Consider the following 15466-nt stretch of genomic DNA (forward strand, 5'->3'; position numbering starts at 1 on the left):
GTTTCCAAAGCTGCCTGCGCTGCCGAGCACTCTGGAAATAAATAAATTGCACAGAAGCTCTGTCCCTTTAGGTTCTTCTCTTTCTTTCCACATTATCGTATCACTGTGCACGCCACACTGGAATACTGGATTATTTATCATCACTGAGTGCCTAGATTGACCCTGCTGGAGAAAAATCGAAGAAAGCAGCAGGGGCTGAGGTTTGATGAGAAGGAAACAAATTCTTCCCTCCAAGAAGAATACATACTTCAGCTACCCCATACGCACCCACACATGTACAGATACCTTTCCAAGCTACTCCTTTCCCCCCTGCCAGCAGGCTGCTTTCAGCCTGGTGAGTCCCTGCTCTTTCCCCTTTCTCTGTTCCTTTTCAGTGCATCGTTTCTATGGATTTTTGTGTCAGCTACCTCAAGGATATTCGCTGGAATGGACACATTTATGGGATGACTAACGTTCTGAAAGCAGGTGGTGCTATTATAGTCATACAAAAGCCACCTATTTTTGCTGCCTTGCTATGTCATCCTGTTAGTCTATACTTTGCTTTGGCTTGTTATCATACCAACTTCTCAGCACCATTTCGCTGGGATGCTCCAGTTCTCAGGCTGACTGATAGAGGGGCATTTGCACTCCCTGCAGTGGGGGTTTGGAGCTCCCCTACATGCAAAGGGGCATGCAAGTTTCTTTCTCTGTCATAATTCATTTCATTCATGAATCTTGAGAACATACTTAAAAAAAAAAGAAAAAAACCCAAAAGTTCTGGTATATATGTGTATCTAATGCACACACATTCACACATATATATTTTTCTACTCGGAGCAGCAGCCTTGAAATGAAATATTAGAGGAAGGCTATGTTTATTTTTATCCTCATATTCGTGATAATCACTTTGAAAGTCATAGGGTAAATTTTGAGTATTATCTATTATTTTCAGTGATGTCTGTTCACATTAACTACTTGAATATTCAACCTGAATTGGCTTGGCAACTCTTTGTTTGTCTCATCTCAATTCTTGTCACACGATCTCTCTCAGCACTGCTACTTTTAGTGTGGTAACACTAAGAGGTTCTCACCACGAGCAGGATTTTTGTGTGTTAGGTGCTGTACTTAGGCTCTGCCATAGACTGGCTCTGTGTAGATATCATCAAAACACACAGGATTGATAAGGAATGCAAGATGAAATGCAGGCTTGGAATGTAAATAAAATCATATGATTAGAAGCCACATTTCCTGAACTTCAGTCCAGAGACTTTATTTTACTAATAGTGAAGTGACCAGGAAGAGGCAATGTAAGCATACAGCAGTTTTAAAATGCATATAACAGAGCAGGGACCAATGTAGGAAGATCCTTGGGCAGACCAGAACCACCAGAATCTCCTATGTCCTTTTCACCTTGAAGGGAGAAGCTGGATTTTCATTTCCAGCCTGGCACTTTGCAAAATCTGGCAATCCTGGCTTCAGCTTTTTTTACTCCACCTAAACCCAGTGGAGGGCAGTACAAGGTGTACGTGTGCTTCCTAAACTGGCTTATGCCTATCCAGCTGGTATGGGAAGGATTTGCATTCAGAGAGCCTGCAATAAGTACAGAATTATTAATACAGCATTGTACTCAATAGCTCAGACACTGCTTGTTACCAGGGGAAAAAACACAACCCTTCTGCTATAAGGGATCTAAATGGGAATCAGGCTCAGTCTCGTCTCATAGCATAAATGCCCTAACCTGCTGTTCCCTACTTTGTAACACAGATTCAGCTATAATCAATTACGGCTTCAAATGCTCCTTAAATATAGAGAAAAATCCAAAGCACATGCAAAGGCCTCCAATGGTAACTGATGCAATAAAGCAGCACAGAAAACTCCTTTTTCTTATTAAAGGCTGATTTGAAATCCCTCTGCAGACAGATGCAGTTGCTGTGCTGTGTACTGCTAACCTTGAAATCACAGTTAACAAGTGTATCAAAACTTTCCCTTCCAACTGAGTACTTAGACTGGGAACTTCTCTGTCAGTGGCTGCACGTTCTCCTCTGCCCACATTTCATCAAACGTCCCTTCCTAATCAATACAGGTCAAATCTAGATCCCACTGGCATCCACAGTGAAAACTATTGACACCAACAGGTCAGGATTAGCCAAGAGACGATTACAAAGCAAAGGGCAAAAAACATTAAGCAGGTGAAGGATACCAAATTCTCAGCTGGTGTAAATCAAGATAGCACCAGATTTACACCAGATAAAGAGGATGTAGGGGAAAAAAATGACAGAAGAAAAAAAAATTTGGGGGGGTCTTATTTCCTTTTATGACTTCAGATGCAAACAAGATCACGTCATAGCCCTGTCCCGCAGAAAAGCTTTGACCTATTCAGACTGGTACAAGAGGGAAGCTCCCTTCTTCACTGACTGCTATTGCCCGCCCAGACAATGCAGGACACAGAGGGGAAGGCGAAGCAAGGGAAAACCTGCTTTGTTCTTGATTTCAGCAACCTAAGAGAAACATCCACTTCTCTTCATTCGACTGCCTTTGAGGAATGAAACCTTTTGTACCAGAAGAGGGCACTTGAACTACAGGCAAGCGTGAGCTGTGCTGCCTGCCTGGTGCTGACCCAGGCAGGCAGGCGAGATGGGGAGGGGAAAATCACTTCCTTATACCCAGCCTTACACTGGAAAATAACTACAGGGAGGTGGAAAGAGGCACCAGGCTGCTGGGCCTCCAGATCTCCTCCTGAGAACTGACACAGAGTGCTCATCCTTGCTGGTTTTGCTACCTCAGCCTCACTCCAGATCCCCGTAGTCAGCAAAGACACCGAGCTTGTGCTCCTGGGTCACACGGGCTGTGTTGGGATGGACCTATTTTGAAAGAGAAACTAATTGCCCCACATGCAGTGCAACTACTGAGACCCGGTTCCTATCCTTGGCTTCTCCAGTGTGCAATACAGATTGTTTGCCAGCTGAAATTCTCCCTGGGTTGGAGCATTTTAGATCAGACCTCTCCCGTATTTCTATATGGGTGTGAAATAACATTTAAACTCACACTCCAGCCTCTCCTCCCCAGCAGAGATATTAAGAGTCACATTCCTTCGGTCAGCTGCCTATTTTCATAAAACTTGCCCAAATGTAATACCTCTGAGAACTCTCTCTCTGTCTCTCTCCCTCAGATTTGGCTGGAACTGAAAATGGGCTCACAAGTTTTAGGACGAATGCATACGAAACACATATGCCCGCTGCCCAGCAAAAGGGGCCTAAAGACAAAGACTGTCTATTTTTTCCAATTATGTCAGCTGGTGCAATAAAAGATTGCTTTCCTCACAAACCTTACTTGACCAAGCACATACACTGGTTGCATCCCTCGAGGCTCAGCATGATCAGCCATGTCTCATCTCCTTAGAAAAATCTTGCTAAGGAAACAAATTTCACAGGTTATGCAAAAAACTGAATTCTTCCAAGAGAGACCAAAAGAGATGGAGAAGGACAAACCAAATGATATAGCACATATGAGAAGTTAGGTCTGGCTTTGAGAGTTTTGTTTCTTTTATATGATGTTCCCTATGCTGAATCTCAGTAGCAGCAAGCCATTTTCTTGTTTGAGATGGGTTAACACAGAGTAATAGCTGAAGTATCTCAGCCAATCCATAAACTCCCACTGCATCTATCTATACCGTCTAATTCTCAGTAGCTCTCCCAGAGCAGTTAGTCCTCTGTTTGCATCTCCAAAGTTTCCAGACACATAAATAAACCAAGCACGGATAAATCGGGTCTGAAGGTCTGTTCCTCAGATGGATCTGGCAGCTGCCTTGGTTTATTGGCAGTTCATTTATCATCTCAAGAAAAATATTGATGGTTCTGGAGACACAGGCCCTTTCTGTGTCCTGATTGAAGGAAAGCTGTCCTTTCAGGCTGGCTTTGGAAAGAAAGTCAATGCAACAAATTCTACTTGGCCTACACGCGAGGGTGGGATGCAAAGAATCATTAAGTGAGGAAGAAGGGACACTAGGATGATAGCCCTCTTCGCCCAAGAAGGGCCCAACCTCAAATCCTCACTGAAGCTAAGACTTAAACAAGGTATTACAGCATGAATATGAGGATGTGAGTCTGCTAACAGGCACAGTCATGGACACCTCCTCAAGGCGAGGTATTAACTGCTACACAGCTATCCCATGGTGACACAGGGGGCATGAAGCTGTATTCTGCCAGCAGAATCATCCACTCCCCAGATCTTGAAGGAACCCACAGAAACTCCAAGATAAAACAGGCATAACAGCACTAGAGTACTGTAGACTCTCTCCCCTTTCACCTCTGAACCATTCCTGGCTCCACCACATAGGAGTGTTAGCAATCCAGCCATCTCTCTTTTGGAAAGTCACAAGGTGCACATCATACTCTCTGGTTATATAACTATTTCCTAGGAGAACAACTGAATCCTCCTACCCACTTCCAATCCCCTAACTTGATTAAACCAGTTATGTTCCACTTGAACAGGCTGCTTAGGGATTTATAGAAAGGAAGGCTGAGATTTGCCACGTACTGAGACAGTGGAAAGAGATCCCACTACGCACATGTCCTCCAACAATGGTCCAGCCAAATGTCTGCATAAACCAGACAGATATAAGCATTTGCTACACATGACACTCAGTTGCCCTGCAGATCCCTCTCTTGCTACACAGGAGGTCTTGAGTAGCTAACCTGTATACTGTATTTTTGAGGGATTAGGGGATGAAGAATGGATGAATGGGTTGTTGCCTACCATTTGGTCTTTTGTGGCACCATATTACAGCTGCTGATTTAATAGGCATTGCTTAGTTTTAGAAACAGAAGTAAGTGGCCTGACAGAAATCATGAATGCAATCTGACTATGGCAGTAGGCAATCCAGAACCTGATTTGTTGAGGAAGAGTGGTGCGCACAAATCAGAGTGAGAAAAAGCAAGTTATACAGGATACTGCTTTAATACAGCAATTTTCAAACGACCTGTATTCCTCCAGCAGGAGAGGGTTTCTAGACTCTTAGATGAACCACCAAAACTCAGGCCTATGACCAGAAAAATTCAGTTATTCTACCTCCTAAGTTTTGGGAACTGGAAAAGTACAGCAGAACACACTCAGATGTATAAGCATACAATGAATTGGATGCGTCATGATTACAGTGTGTATTCTGGAACTGAAAGCCTTCTGATGAGCTCAGTTCCCATATTTTGGTGCTTATACCTGTTTCTGTGGAGAGAGCAGGATTTATCCTGAGCACAAGTAAAAATCATAATGTGCAACAAATACAGAATCTGCAATTAGAATCACTGAAGTCAATTCTCCATTGCTTGGTAACTCATATAGTTGTTTATAGCTACGAAGAAATGTAAGATGATAAACCAACACCAGAAATGAATGAATGATTCTGATCTGATAATATTTTTCCACTTATGGTTTACAGAATAAATATTTGAGCAGAGAATAGCAAGGTATGCTAAGAGACTTCAAACTTGGAAAAAAGAGGATGATATGGGTGGCATGGGGAGAGCAGATGGGGATCAATGCCTCTACCAATATAACAATTAGGAAGCATAAAATGAAGCTTGCAGATGGCAGGCTTAAAACAAACAAGGCATTGTTAAGCTGTGCAACTCCCTGGCACAGGATGCTGTGGATGCTAAAAATTCATACAAGTTCATAGGAGAGAAACCCACTGAGTGTTACTACAGACATAGTCATCATCTCTGACTCTGGGATTCCCAAGCCACTAGTTGCCAGAAGCTGGGAATATTCAGGGGAGGTATCATTATATGCTTGTTTTATTCCCATATTCTCCTCAGGCATCTGCTTTGACCTCTGCCAGAGACAAGACCCTGCAGTAGACTGATTTCGATCTGAGCTGGTTTGACTCTTCTTCTGTTTAGAGATGGGACATGGGAGAATCAGACCCATCCTGCTTTTACAGAAACACAATGGTGACCTTTCTGAACACTAGCTCAAAGATAGAGATTATCTTTATTTTCTGTCTGAGGTATCTTTAGACTTTACTGATCTGAACCCCGGACAAAGCGTCAGCTCTGGGTGACAAGAAATTCTTTTGGCTTGGGGTGGGCATCTAGTGGCCCTGCTTGAATAGGTGTTCTCAATTCACCTGAGAACCGTACCTGTCATGTCTCCCGGCCCTTTCAACAGTGGCTTGATAGAGAAGATACAATCTGCTTTTCAGGATGCCATGAGATATCCTTTGTTAAGATATGCAGAGATGTTGAGGATAAAAGGTTTTAGAGAAAAGGAAAGTGAAATGAGGTCTCTACTCACTAGTGACAAGCCCGGGGGGCTAGGAGATACGAACTCTGTTTCCTATGACTTTCGTGCATACTGTCCTCCTCTGGTTTCTAACAATAGAGTTGCAGCTGTCCCTACTGAAGAGATTAATTTTGGTCTCTCTTCTCATTCAGCTAGCTATTTTTCATGCAACTCATAGGAATGTAGTATCTCTGAGACCTTCATCACTGTCAAATTCAGTTGCAATTGGTCAAGCAGCAGAGAAAACAGGCGAACATACTGCAAGACACTCATTTCTTTGCTGGGTTTCCTAAAAATAGCTCAGATTCCTTCCAGGATTTTGGTATTTGGGACTAAAAAAAGATAAAGAAGAAAGTAAGAAATAGCTTAAGCTCCCACCTTGGACCTCCCTTTAACTGCCAGAGTCCTGTTGAGCCTTTAAGTTACAAAATATAAAGGTGAGAAGGAGCAGTTTAGGCGGGAGAGAGAGCACAAAGTGGGCAAAAACCAGAGAATGGGTGTATCTAAGCAATGAAACACTACCTATGAAAAGCCAATTGAGATCGGAAGAAGGCACGGACAACACTAATGCGAGACGTAGGGGATATGGCCTGCAACTGCAAATGCGATGCTGAGGATACAGACGCAAGAGGGGCATGCACCCGGGAGAAGATTCAGACAGAAATGTAAAGATACAGAAAAGAGGAAAAGGAGAGCAAGCATGGAGACACACAGACAACCATGACAGGCTGGCAGAAAAGCAGACAGAGACCTACAGAAGAGACATTGCAATTTTTCTGTTTATTGCTTTTTGAAAAACACTTCATTCTGAACAGCTCTTTCCTCCTCATTCCCATTGACATTTGGGAAAGCTCCAAAGCACAGCAGTGGCTAAAGCCCTCACCCAACCTAAATCTTCAACCTCCAGACGTTATTCTTCAGTCATATTAACCACTCCCCTCAGACATTTCCAACAAATTGTTAATATCTTTTAAGCCCTGCTCTCCATTGCCTTTCAGATTAGCCTTGCCCTTTCCTTTGCACTTAAGTTTAGCAAGTGTTACTAATAGGAATTTAACATTTACCAAAGAATTATTTTAACTACGGGTCTAATAGCATTTCTATGGTGCTCTGAGCACCCAAGAGCCTTGCTATCAGTTCCATATGCTTAGTTTTGTCTAAAGTTGCTTATAAGACAAAGGAAAAATACGAGTTTATAAAAAAAGTCAGTTCATAAGAGAAGTGTTCAAGACCTTGAAAGCCAGTTCAGGCAGGATAACAGTGCCTGGAGGGAGCTTTTACACTTGTTTATATTAGCCACAACTCTGCAATCGCTCATGTACTCAGCATCACCTTACAGTCATTCAGCACAAGCATCACTTGTGCTTGGTCTAAGTGTTTTCTCCTGGGTGTAAAAGAAATACTTATGGAAAAATGTTACTGTTTATTATTAACTAGTAAATTTTACAGGTTTTATATCAACAAACACCTTTTGAATTACAGAGTTTTGTGCTTGCAGGCCACTGATTTAGCTGGCCCGACAGCAACCACAAGTCAACGACAGCTTGACTGGAACCCACTGAGGAGGATTTCGATCAGTCCCTTGGAGACAGTACAGCCTCAGTGACAATCTGGCACCAACTAGCATGCAGTGTCTCAGCAGAAACCCCAAAGGCTGTATGGGTTGTAAGGTCACTTTTGGAGATGATCTTCCCCATCTTGGCTGGCTTATAAAAGATGGCTTGGCTCAGTCTTCTCATGTCACCAAAAAAACCCTACCTAGGCCAAAGAGCACATCCTCAACCAGCACTGAATTGGAGACACCTGGAAGGAAGCAGGGATGGTATTTGCACACGTGCCTCTGTAATACACTTACACTGTCAAAAAGGTTCCTGATCCTGAATAAGACTGTAAATATTGACAGCTCTCAAGTCAACCTGTGCAAATTCCCTAGCCCAGACACACAGCTACTCAAGCCTTTCTGCTCTCATTCTTCAAAAAAGCCAAGTTCTTGCACTTATGTCTAAAACTGACTTGAAATCATTTCTAAGCTTTTGGGTCTAGATATGCACCCTGGTTACACTCTGGACCCACAACAAAGCAAGATGGACTACACTGTTTCTTCTCTTCCCTGCACTTTGGTATCCTTGGGAAAGAAACCTGAGTACACAAGAGTGCGGAAATTAAGCCACTCCACCCTTGTGAGGTCCTCCTTCACATCACGCAGGACACCATGACTCTGCAGCAAACCATGATGTCCACCACCCGAAAACCTGATAGTGCATGGGGGCTCAGAGCACATCTCCTAAGATACTTCATCCCACTCAAGACTAGATACTCAGCTTGCAAACTTCCTTCTATTTTGATTTAAAACAAGCCTCTCAATATGACCACCTGTTCCTACCTCTCCACAGAAAACCATGCAAATGCTCACCAAATGAGAGGCATGCAAAGCACTTGGGCAGATAAATAAACCTATTACTGAAGACCACTCTGACTGTATCAGTTAACTGCAAGACCATTTTGGTACTCACATGTATGATGTTTGATACCTGGCTCCCAACCAAAAGGTAATGGGAATCATATGGTTAAATCCCCAGGAAATACTTTGAAGATCCCTTCTAAGGCCAATATTCTACATTTCAGCAAAAAAAACTAGAATTCTTCCTTAAAAAAGCCTTTATACTAACACTTTGCACTTTTATAGCATCTTTCATCTGAGGCTATCAAAGCACTTTGGGTTGCAGATGCTAAGAAATCCATTACAAAAATTATAGATATTCCTAACTTGACTGTAGTCACTTGCCTTAATTTCCATTTCTTTACTGATACTCCCAGACGGTGCCTGCACAGATTGATGGAGCCAATGCTATAGGCAACTAGATAAACAAATCTACATACAAATACACACTCCCGTACTACAAACACCCTCTTACAGCAAAATAAGTATCTTTCTACAGCACTGTCCAATGCACAGAGCTCTATCAGGGAAAGAGGCATGTATACTGCAATACCACAGACTGCTTTGGACTTTCATTCCAGTGCACTTCATTAAACAGACTTTCACTGTTTCTTAATTTTCTTTGAGCAGGTCCTCCTGTATATATCCAATATGAACAAACACACAGATTCCTTCTGGGTATGAGCCAACAGCTGCAACCCTGAAAAATATCAGCTTCTTATATCATTAACTGAGTTTCCATGGTGCCCTGGGGCAGAGATATTGATGCTTGACAGCATTATCACTATAAAGTAACTTTACAACTCTATAATTTAACTCTATGCTTCCAGTAATATTAAGAGCATTGGAAATTGTTGCCGTAAACCTTGACACTCTTTCACAGACCGTGGGACTGAAAGAGGGTTTTGTTTTCTGTCCTTAAATAGAGCCCAAAACATGGTATTGAGAAACAATCAAATACAGGAAAGATGATGTGCAAGGAGGTCACTCTGAGGAAAATCTCCACAGGATTTAATGCCACTTTTTGCAATGCGTAGAAAAGTGCCTGTTTCTAGAAGCTTAGCAGAAGAAGGATGAAGAACTGGACCTCTGAAGGTCTTTTCCTGAGCGTATGCATGACTTGTGTTGAAGTCTTCTTGGGCACAAGCTCTAACTCAAGTTCAAATGTAAGCCCCGCTGGCTAGCTTCTGCAGAGCTCTCTCTCAGTTTTGTCAGCATGGCCTTTCACACCTCATTGGCTTTTGCTAGCAATGTTCCCTTTATTGGGTGGGAATGAACTGGCAAGGGCCATAATCTGGCTGGCAAGGTTCTTATTTTAAGGATATCACTGGCATAGGGAGGAGGATCAGGTCAGACAGTTGCCAAAAAAAGGAATGTAAAAAAGCCGCAAATAACTAAGTCCTTTGTGGTAGAGGAGACAGGTTGAGATCCACAAGCACTCTTTAACAGAAAGCTGGATACAAACAAATGACTCTTTCCTCCAGAGGATTTAACTTCTTAAGTTCCCAGTGGTCAAGCAGCAGGCTAACATTCTGCTGGAAGTTAAGAATAAGAGTGAACCTGGTGGTCCCAGCTGTGCTAACAGTCCAAGGCGCTAGTTAGCCACCTCAAGAGACTCGAGGCAATTCAAGATTTCATTCCACACGTACTGGCAATTATGCACACAAGCCGCAGCCATATAAATACATCTTTCATGTCCATAAACATGGGAGAGAGTTCAGCAGTGCAATTATGCCCTGCTTTTTTAAGGAGTGCAAAGCTTCCAATTCAACACATTCAGTGAAATGGAAAATACTGAGTCATTTCTTTGCAAGTCAGTTCAGCTATATCGTTAAAGTATCAAGCTCATTTCTCAGCTGTTTGTTATGTGAAAAAGACTTACCTTGAGATAATATTAATAATGTGACTTTCTTCTCTGGTGTTCTTCACCCACAGCTACCAAAGTGTTTGACAAAAAAAGCATCATTAAATTCATACCGCATATTGAAGACGCTGAGGTGAAGCGATGTGCTTAGAACGGCCATGCAAAGCAGAACCATTTCACCAGACCCCCAGTCCAGGGTCCCAGTCTACTGGTCCACTCAGAAGCAATTTCAACAAGTATAGCTGTACACATTAGATGACTAAAGGCCTGCCTTTGGGTGGGGCCTCCTCCACCAGAGGGAAGCTTAATATTAAGATTAAAATACACAACTAAGACAGGACATGCTGATAATTGTGGTGTCCATCCATCTCGATGATTATTCTCCCTACAGCGACTAGACTGCTTCAGTTGTTACCAGGCTGCAATCAAACCAATTCTTGCCTAGTCTCCTCCACTTATATTTTCCCACCTCATGGCAGGGCTTTGGAGGAATGAGATCTTTTATGCTCTCTTACGGGCTGCCTGCTGTGCAGCAGGGATCCAGTTCAAAACACTCTGGAAAATGAACCCAATAGATTTGAAAACTGTTGACATGAGACTCCTTTACCAGCCCCTCTCGGGTCAGGATGTGACGACTGTGATCAGCGGCTGTAGTGGGAAGCAGTGCCGGGTGTGCTATCAGATTGGGCGCTCCGAGAGCCCAACAGCTGGAGATTCCTCCTTCCTCCCCTTCTTTAATCCCGTGCTCCCGCCCAGCTAGGTGGCTGGTGTGTATCTAGACAGCTCAGCAGCTGAGCCCCTGGTGAATGTTACAGAGCCATTTACATGCCTTGTGTCATAAGCCCTGTAAATGCCTAGTAAAACATGGTATTTGTTTAATGGAAGCATATCAGCTCATTTTAAAGCTTCTTTACCTGCTGCTGAGCAAACTGTTGCTGTGCTGCCTTTTTAATCAGTTACCACCAAATGTGCGCGTGTGTGAGAAGGGTTTTAAACAAGGTCTCTCTGTCCACTTACTTCCAGGCAACAAACCCACAAGCCTACAATCCTCTTATTATGCCTTCGAAACGGAGTCCATTCACTGTTATCTGCAGTACATGTTATCACCGGCTATGCTGCAGAGCCAGGCTTACAGAACATATCCCTAATGTTTCTCCTAGGCCAGGTACATATCAGTTAGACACAGACCCACCAGCCACACATGTACTTCGAAAGGATTGTGTAACGGCATGTTCAGCAAGTTATGTCTGATGCGGTGCTTTGTTTGCAGGATAAAAATACAAGAGACGCTTGTAACCGTTACTGATATAACGCTAATTGAGGCCTAAGGCATGGATGCAACCATGTCAACTCTCTCTGTTAGAAGAGACCAGAAACGCAACACTGCACAGCATGCTGTTACCCCAATGCACACATCCCAAACGCATACCCCATGCACACACTGGCAGGAGACCCTTCAGTACTGGATTTCATTTAAACAGTGCAGCCTCAGGGACACCTTCTGCTCTTTGTTTATACAGAATAAACCAGGTATAATCCTCTAAATGATGAATATTTGAGGAGTTTGATTTAGGAAAGCACAGTCAGTCATATTAAGTGCAGTAACTGGGAACAGTTCACACTTTAATGATACCTTCCCTTACTTTTTTATTTTTTTAATTTTCTTCGTTTTCCTCATCGAAAAAGTTAGTGTCTGCACTAACAATGCCAGAATTCAAGTAACACTTACTAGACTGAAAGTGCATCTCCCATTTTTATGCATGTAAGGTATCCATTTATCTCAATAATTACAAAATATGTTTAATCACACAAGTCTGAACAAAATGCATAATCCTACCCAGTGGAGAAATATATCTATTAAAGGCTGATGTAGAGGTTTGTATAGATCACAGTGTTAGCACCTAAGCCCTAAGAAACATGAAGACATTTTAAAAAAATCTATTAATATAGTTATTCAATAGCATGATAAGGGTACTGTGATCTTGTTTGCTGTGAATGCTGTAAAGGAAAGAAGCTGACAGGTAGAATTATATGCCACCCATGCAAACAGGGAAGACTATTCACAGTTTGTCCAGTTTTGCAATCTTGCAAATGGGTTTATTTCTACAAGACAACTTTGGAGCAATATTAGGCTAAAGTAATATTTTGGTAGAATCTGGAGATTCTCAATTGTTTTGGTCCCTACATTGAATCAGTATGGTTAATTTCTGAATGTAGGGTATAGCCACTTTTGTAAGCTCTGTTCAAGGCTGTGGGTTCCCTGAATTTTAGGCTGAGCCTTAGCCAGCACTTCTTAAGCCAAGAAGCTTTGAACAACTCTAGCCACCCTGATCCAGTTTCTATTAAAAAAAATACAACCGAGTGGCATCAGAGTGGGACGAACAAAGCCCTAAGAGATAGGTCTGTAAAGGCAGATTTCCTGAATACCTTCCGTATCAGTTCACGGTGTTTGGGCTGACTAAATTTGCTTCATCTGTTTGCTTGACTTGCTGCCTGCGTGTAGCTAGAGAGTTAAGAGAAGCACGCCTGTCCTTGGAGCCCAATATGAACTGACTGGCTGTGTCTTTGGTTCAGGTCCATTAAAACCTCTGAGCATTAATTAATCAGTGACTTGCAAATAGCTTGGAAGAGCTGCTTAGCTAAATTGGAATGTTTTGCAATTGTTTTACTTTTGGTCACAAGCACTTCTGTGAGACGAAAATCCTCCCTGCCAGGGCAGGGTGTGCTTAAACCCAGCCACTCCGATGTCAGAGCAGACCAGCCCAGAGTCTGCCTCAAGCAGCTCCTTTCCTTCTCTAAGTGGGAAACTGCACGTGTGAAGAAGAGCCACCATAAGCAGCCTTCTTGATAGAGTCACTCTGTTGAAAAGGAAACAATAAAACCCACCAGGGAACAATGCCAGGAGAGTATGCCACACGGGCAGAGAGCACTGCTCCAAAGGGCCAGCCAGGCTGGTCAAAACAAGCCTCTCCTCTTTTTTCACCCAGCTAGGTGAACCTAGTGTGACTGCGGAAATCAAGCCACAGCCTGAGTTTTGCACACATTGCCACCAAAATCTCCATAGCCTGGGGCTTGTTTCCTCCTCTCTGGCTGCTGATAGCCACAATTGAGAATGATGCACCTCTGGCTGCAGAAGACAAGTTCAGCAAATAGAGAGGTCCTACCCCACACCCAAAGCCTATGTAATGTGAAGCCCCCCCTCCAAAATCTCTGTGGAAAAGGGAACTGAGCCAGCATGACATACAAGTCATCAAGGAAAACATATTCAAGGGAAACATGATCTCATTTGTATAGAGACTCTTTCTACTCTTCATTGCAAAAACTGTTCTTGATAAATGAGACCTTTAAAAGGAGGATAAATAAGCAGTTGTCCGTGCAATGAGAACAAAGTGAGGAGGAAAATTTAAGATCAAACTAAGATGCATGTTCTTTAAAGGCCAAAGTACCAACATAACAAAACAATATATACAACTAACCTAATGATATGACAATTTTCTCCTCAGTGGCAAGATGCTGTATATACGTGTATGTTGCAAGAAGCTGTTACTTGAAAATAGTTAGCATTACTGGGCAAAATGAGGTCAAAATGCTGGAGTTTGCTACATCACCTTGACATATTCAGCCCCTTCTCCTTCCCCACCTCCCATGTCCCTTTCAGTGGAGAAGCCAAACCCCAAACCCCCCAACGTTTAAGAATTGTTTTCCCTGCTCCCCATTTCTCATTCTTTTCCCCCCCACAGTGTGCATGTATGCATGGACAGTGAAGAATTACGTATCACATGAAAATCTCCCTCTCACTACTCTAAAGCTGTAAACCTTCCCCAACTTCAGAAATGCAAGAGAAATGTAAATAGGCAATCACAGCTAATCTTTTTCCCTCTGCAGTGTTTCCAAACCTGTGGAAATTTCAAAAAGCTACCGAGATAGAATGACAAAATGAAACAACACACCCGAGCCTGAAGTCTAGGCATTGGTTATTTGACTGAGCATAGTGACAAAAAGAAAAAGAAAAATATAAGAACAGATCATAAGACCAGTCAGAAGAATTTTTACAAACTGTTGATATGCTGAGATAGCTAGCTAGATGGATATATATTTTTTCCTCTTCCCTCCCCCCCCTTTAGACTGGGACATTGCTTCTATTTGAGCCCTGAAAAACGTGGACAACTTTGTCAGTTTTGTTTGCAAAGCTGGCTTGCTATTTCTTTGACAACCAGTAGTAAAGATCTGGCCCTGAGGCAGCAACAGAACCTAATGGAGCCTTTGGAGCCTTTTGGCTGCAGCTCAAAAGCAGAGCTGATGTTTTAGCTCAGTACCAAAATGCACTTTAGACTTGCTATTAAAACAATAATACAAATACAGGGATAATGAAAGGATAAGGAGGGAAGTGAAGAAAGAAATGGAAGACTGTGGAAGGGAACGGATCAGAGGCTCTCCAGGCCTAGTTTCTATAATAAGTGTGCGAGACAATCTCGTACAAGAGGGAAATGGCTTATTTGATCTAATATACCTTCCTCTTCTTGAATTTCCACAGTATGGAGAATCAATATGAGGGAAATTAAAGCATCAGGAACAGACTCACATATCCACTTGTGTGTTCCTATCTCAGCAAACTCTTATCGAGATAGAAGTATTTACCTTAAGTGTCCAGATCACGTGCACTGCAACAGGAGGCTGGATTTCAAAAGGATACATGCTTCTTCTGTGTAGGGAACAGCAGAAGTAGTTCCTCCCACGACGTAGCTGTAGAATGAGACTTCCAGCGTGTAGCAGTAGGACGTGTCATTTAACAGCCCACCAAGAAAACGCCGGCCTGTCCCTGCCTTCACAGCATCTCGGTTGAAGGATGTACTGGACTGCAAGAGGAAGAACACAGACATGAAGAATTCATGCGGGGGATAAGG

At 42.8% G+C, this 15466-nt stretch overlaps 1 protein-coding gene across 1 annotated transcript in view; it reads right to left on the bottom strand.

Annotated features, from left to right (window-relative positions):
* The window catches only part of LOC112985226 (AGBL carboxypeptidase 4), a 588669-nt gene that overhangs the window by 76168 nt on the left and 497035 nt on the right, over positions 1-15466 (bottom strand). The window contains exon 8 of the mRNA XM_064516411.1: positions 15256-15418. Within this exon, the coding sequence (XP_064372481.1) occupies positions 15256-15418 (163 nt within the window). The remainder of the gene's footprint in view (positions 1-15255; positions 15419-15466) is intronic.

Source organism: Dromaius novaehollandiae, chromosome 8, assembly GCF_036370855.1.
Source record: "Dromaius novaehollandiae isolate bDroNov1 chromosome 8, bDroNov1.hap1, whole genome shotgun sequence".
In the NCBI taxonomy this organism is placed as follows: Eukaryota; Metazoa; Chordata; class Aves; order Casuariiformes; family Dromaiidae; genus Dromaius; species Dromaius novaehollandiae.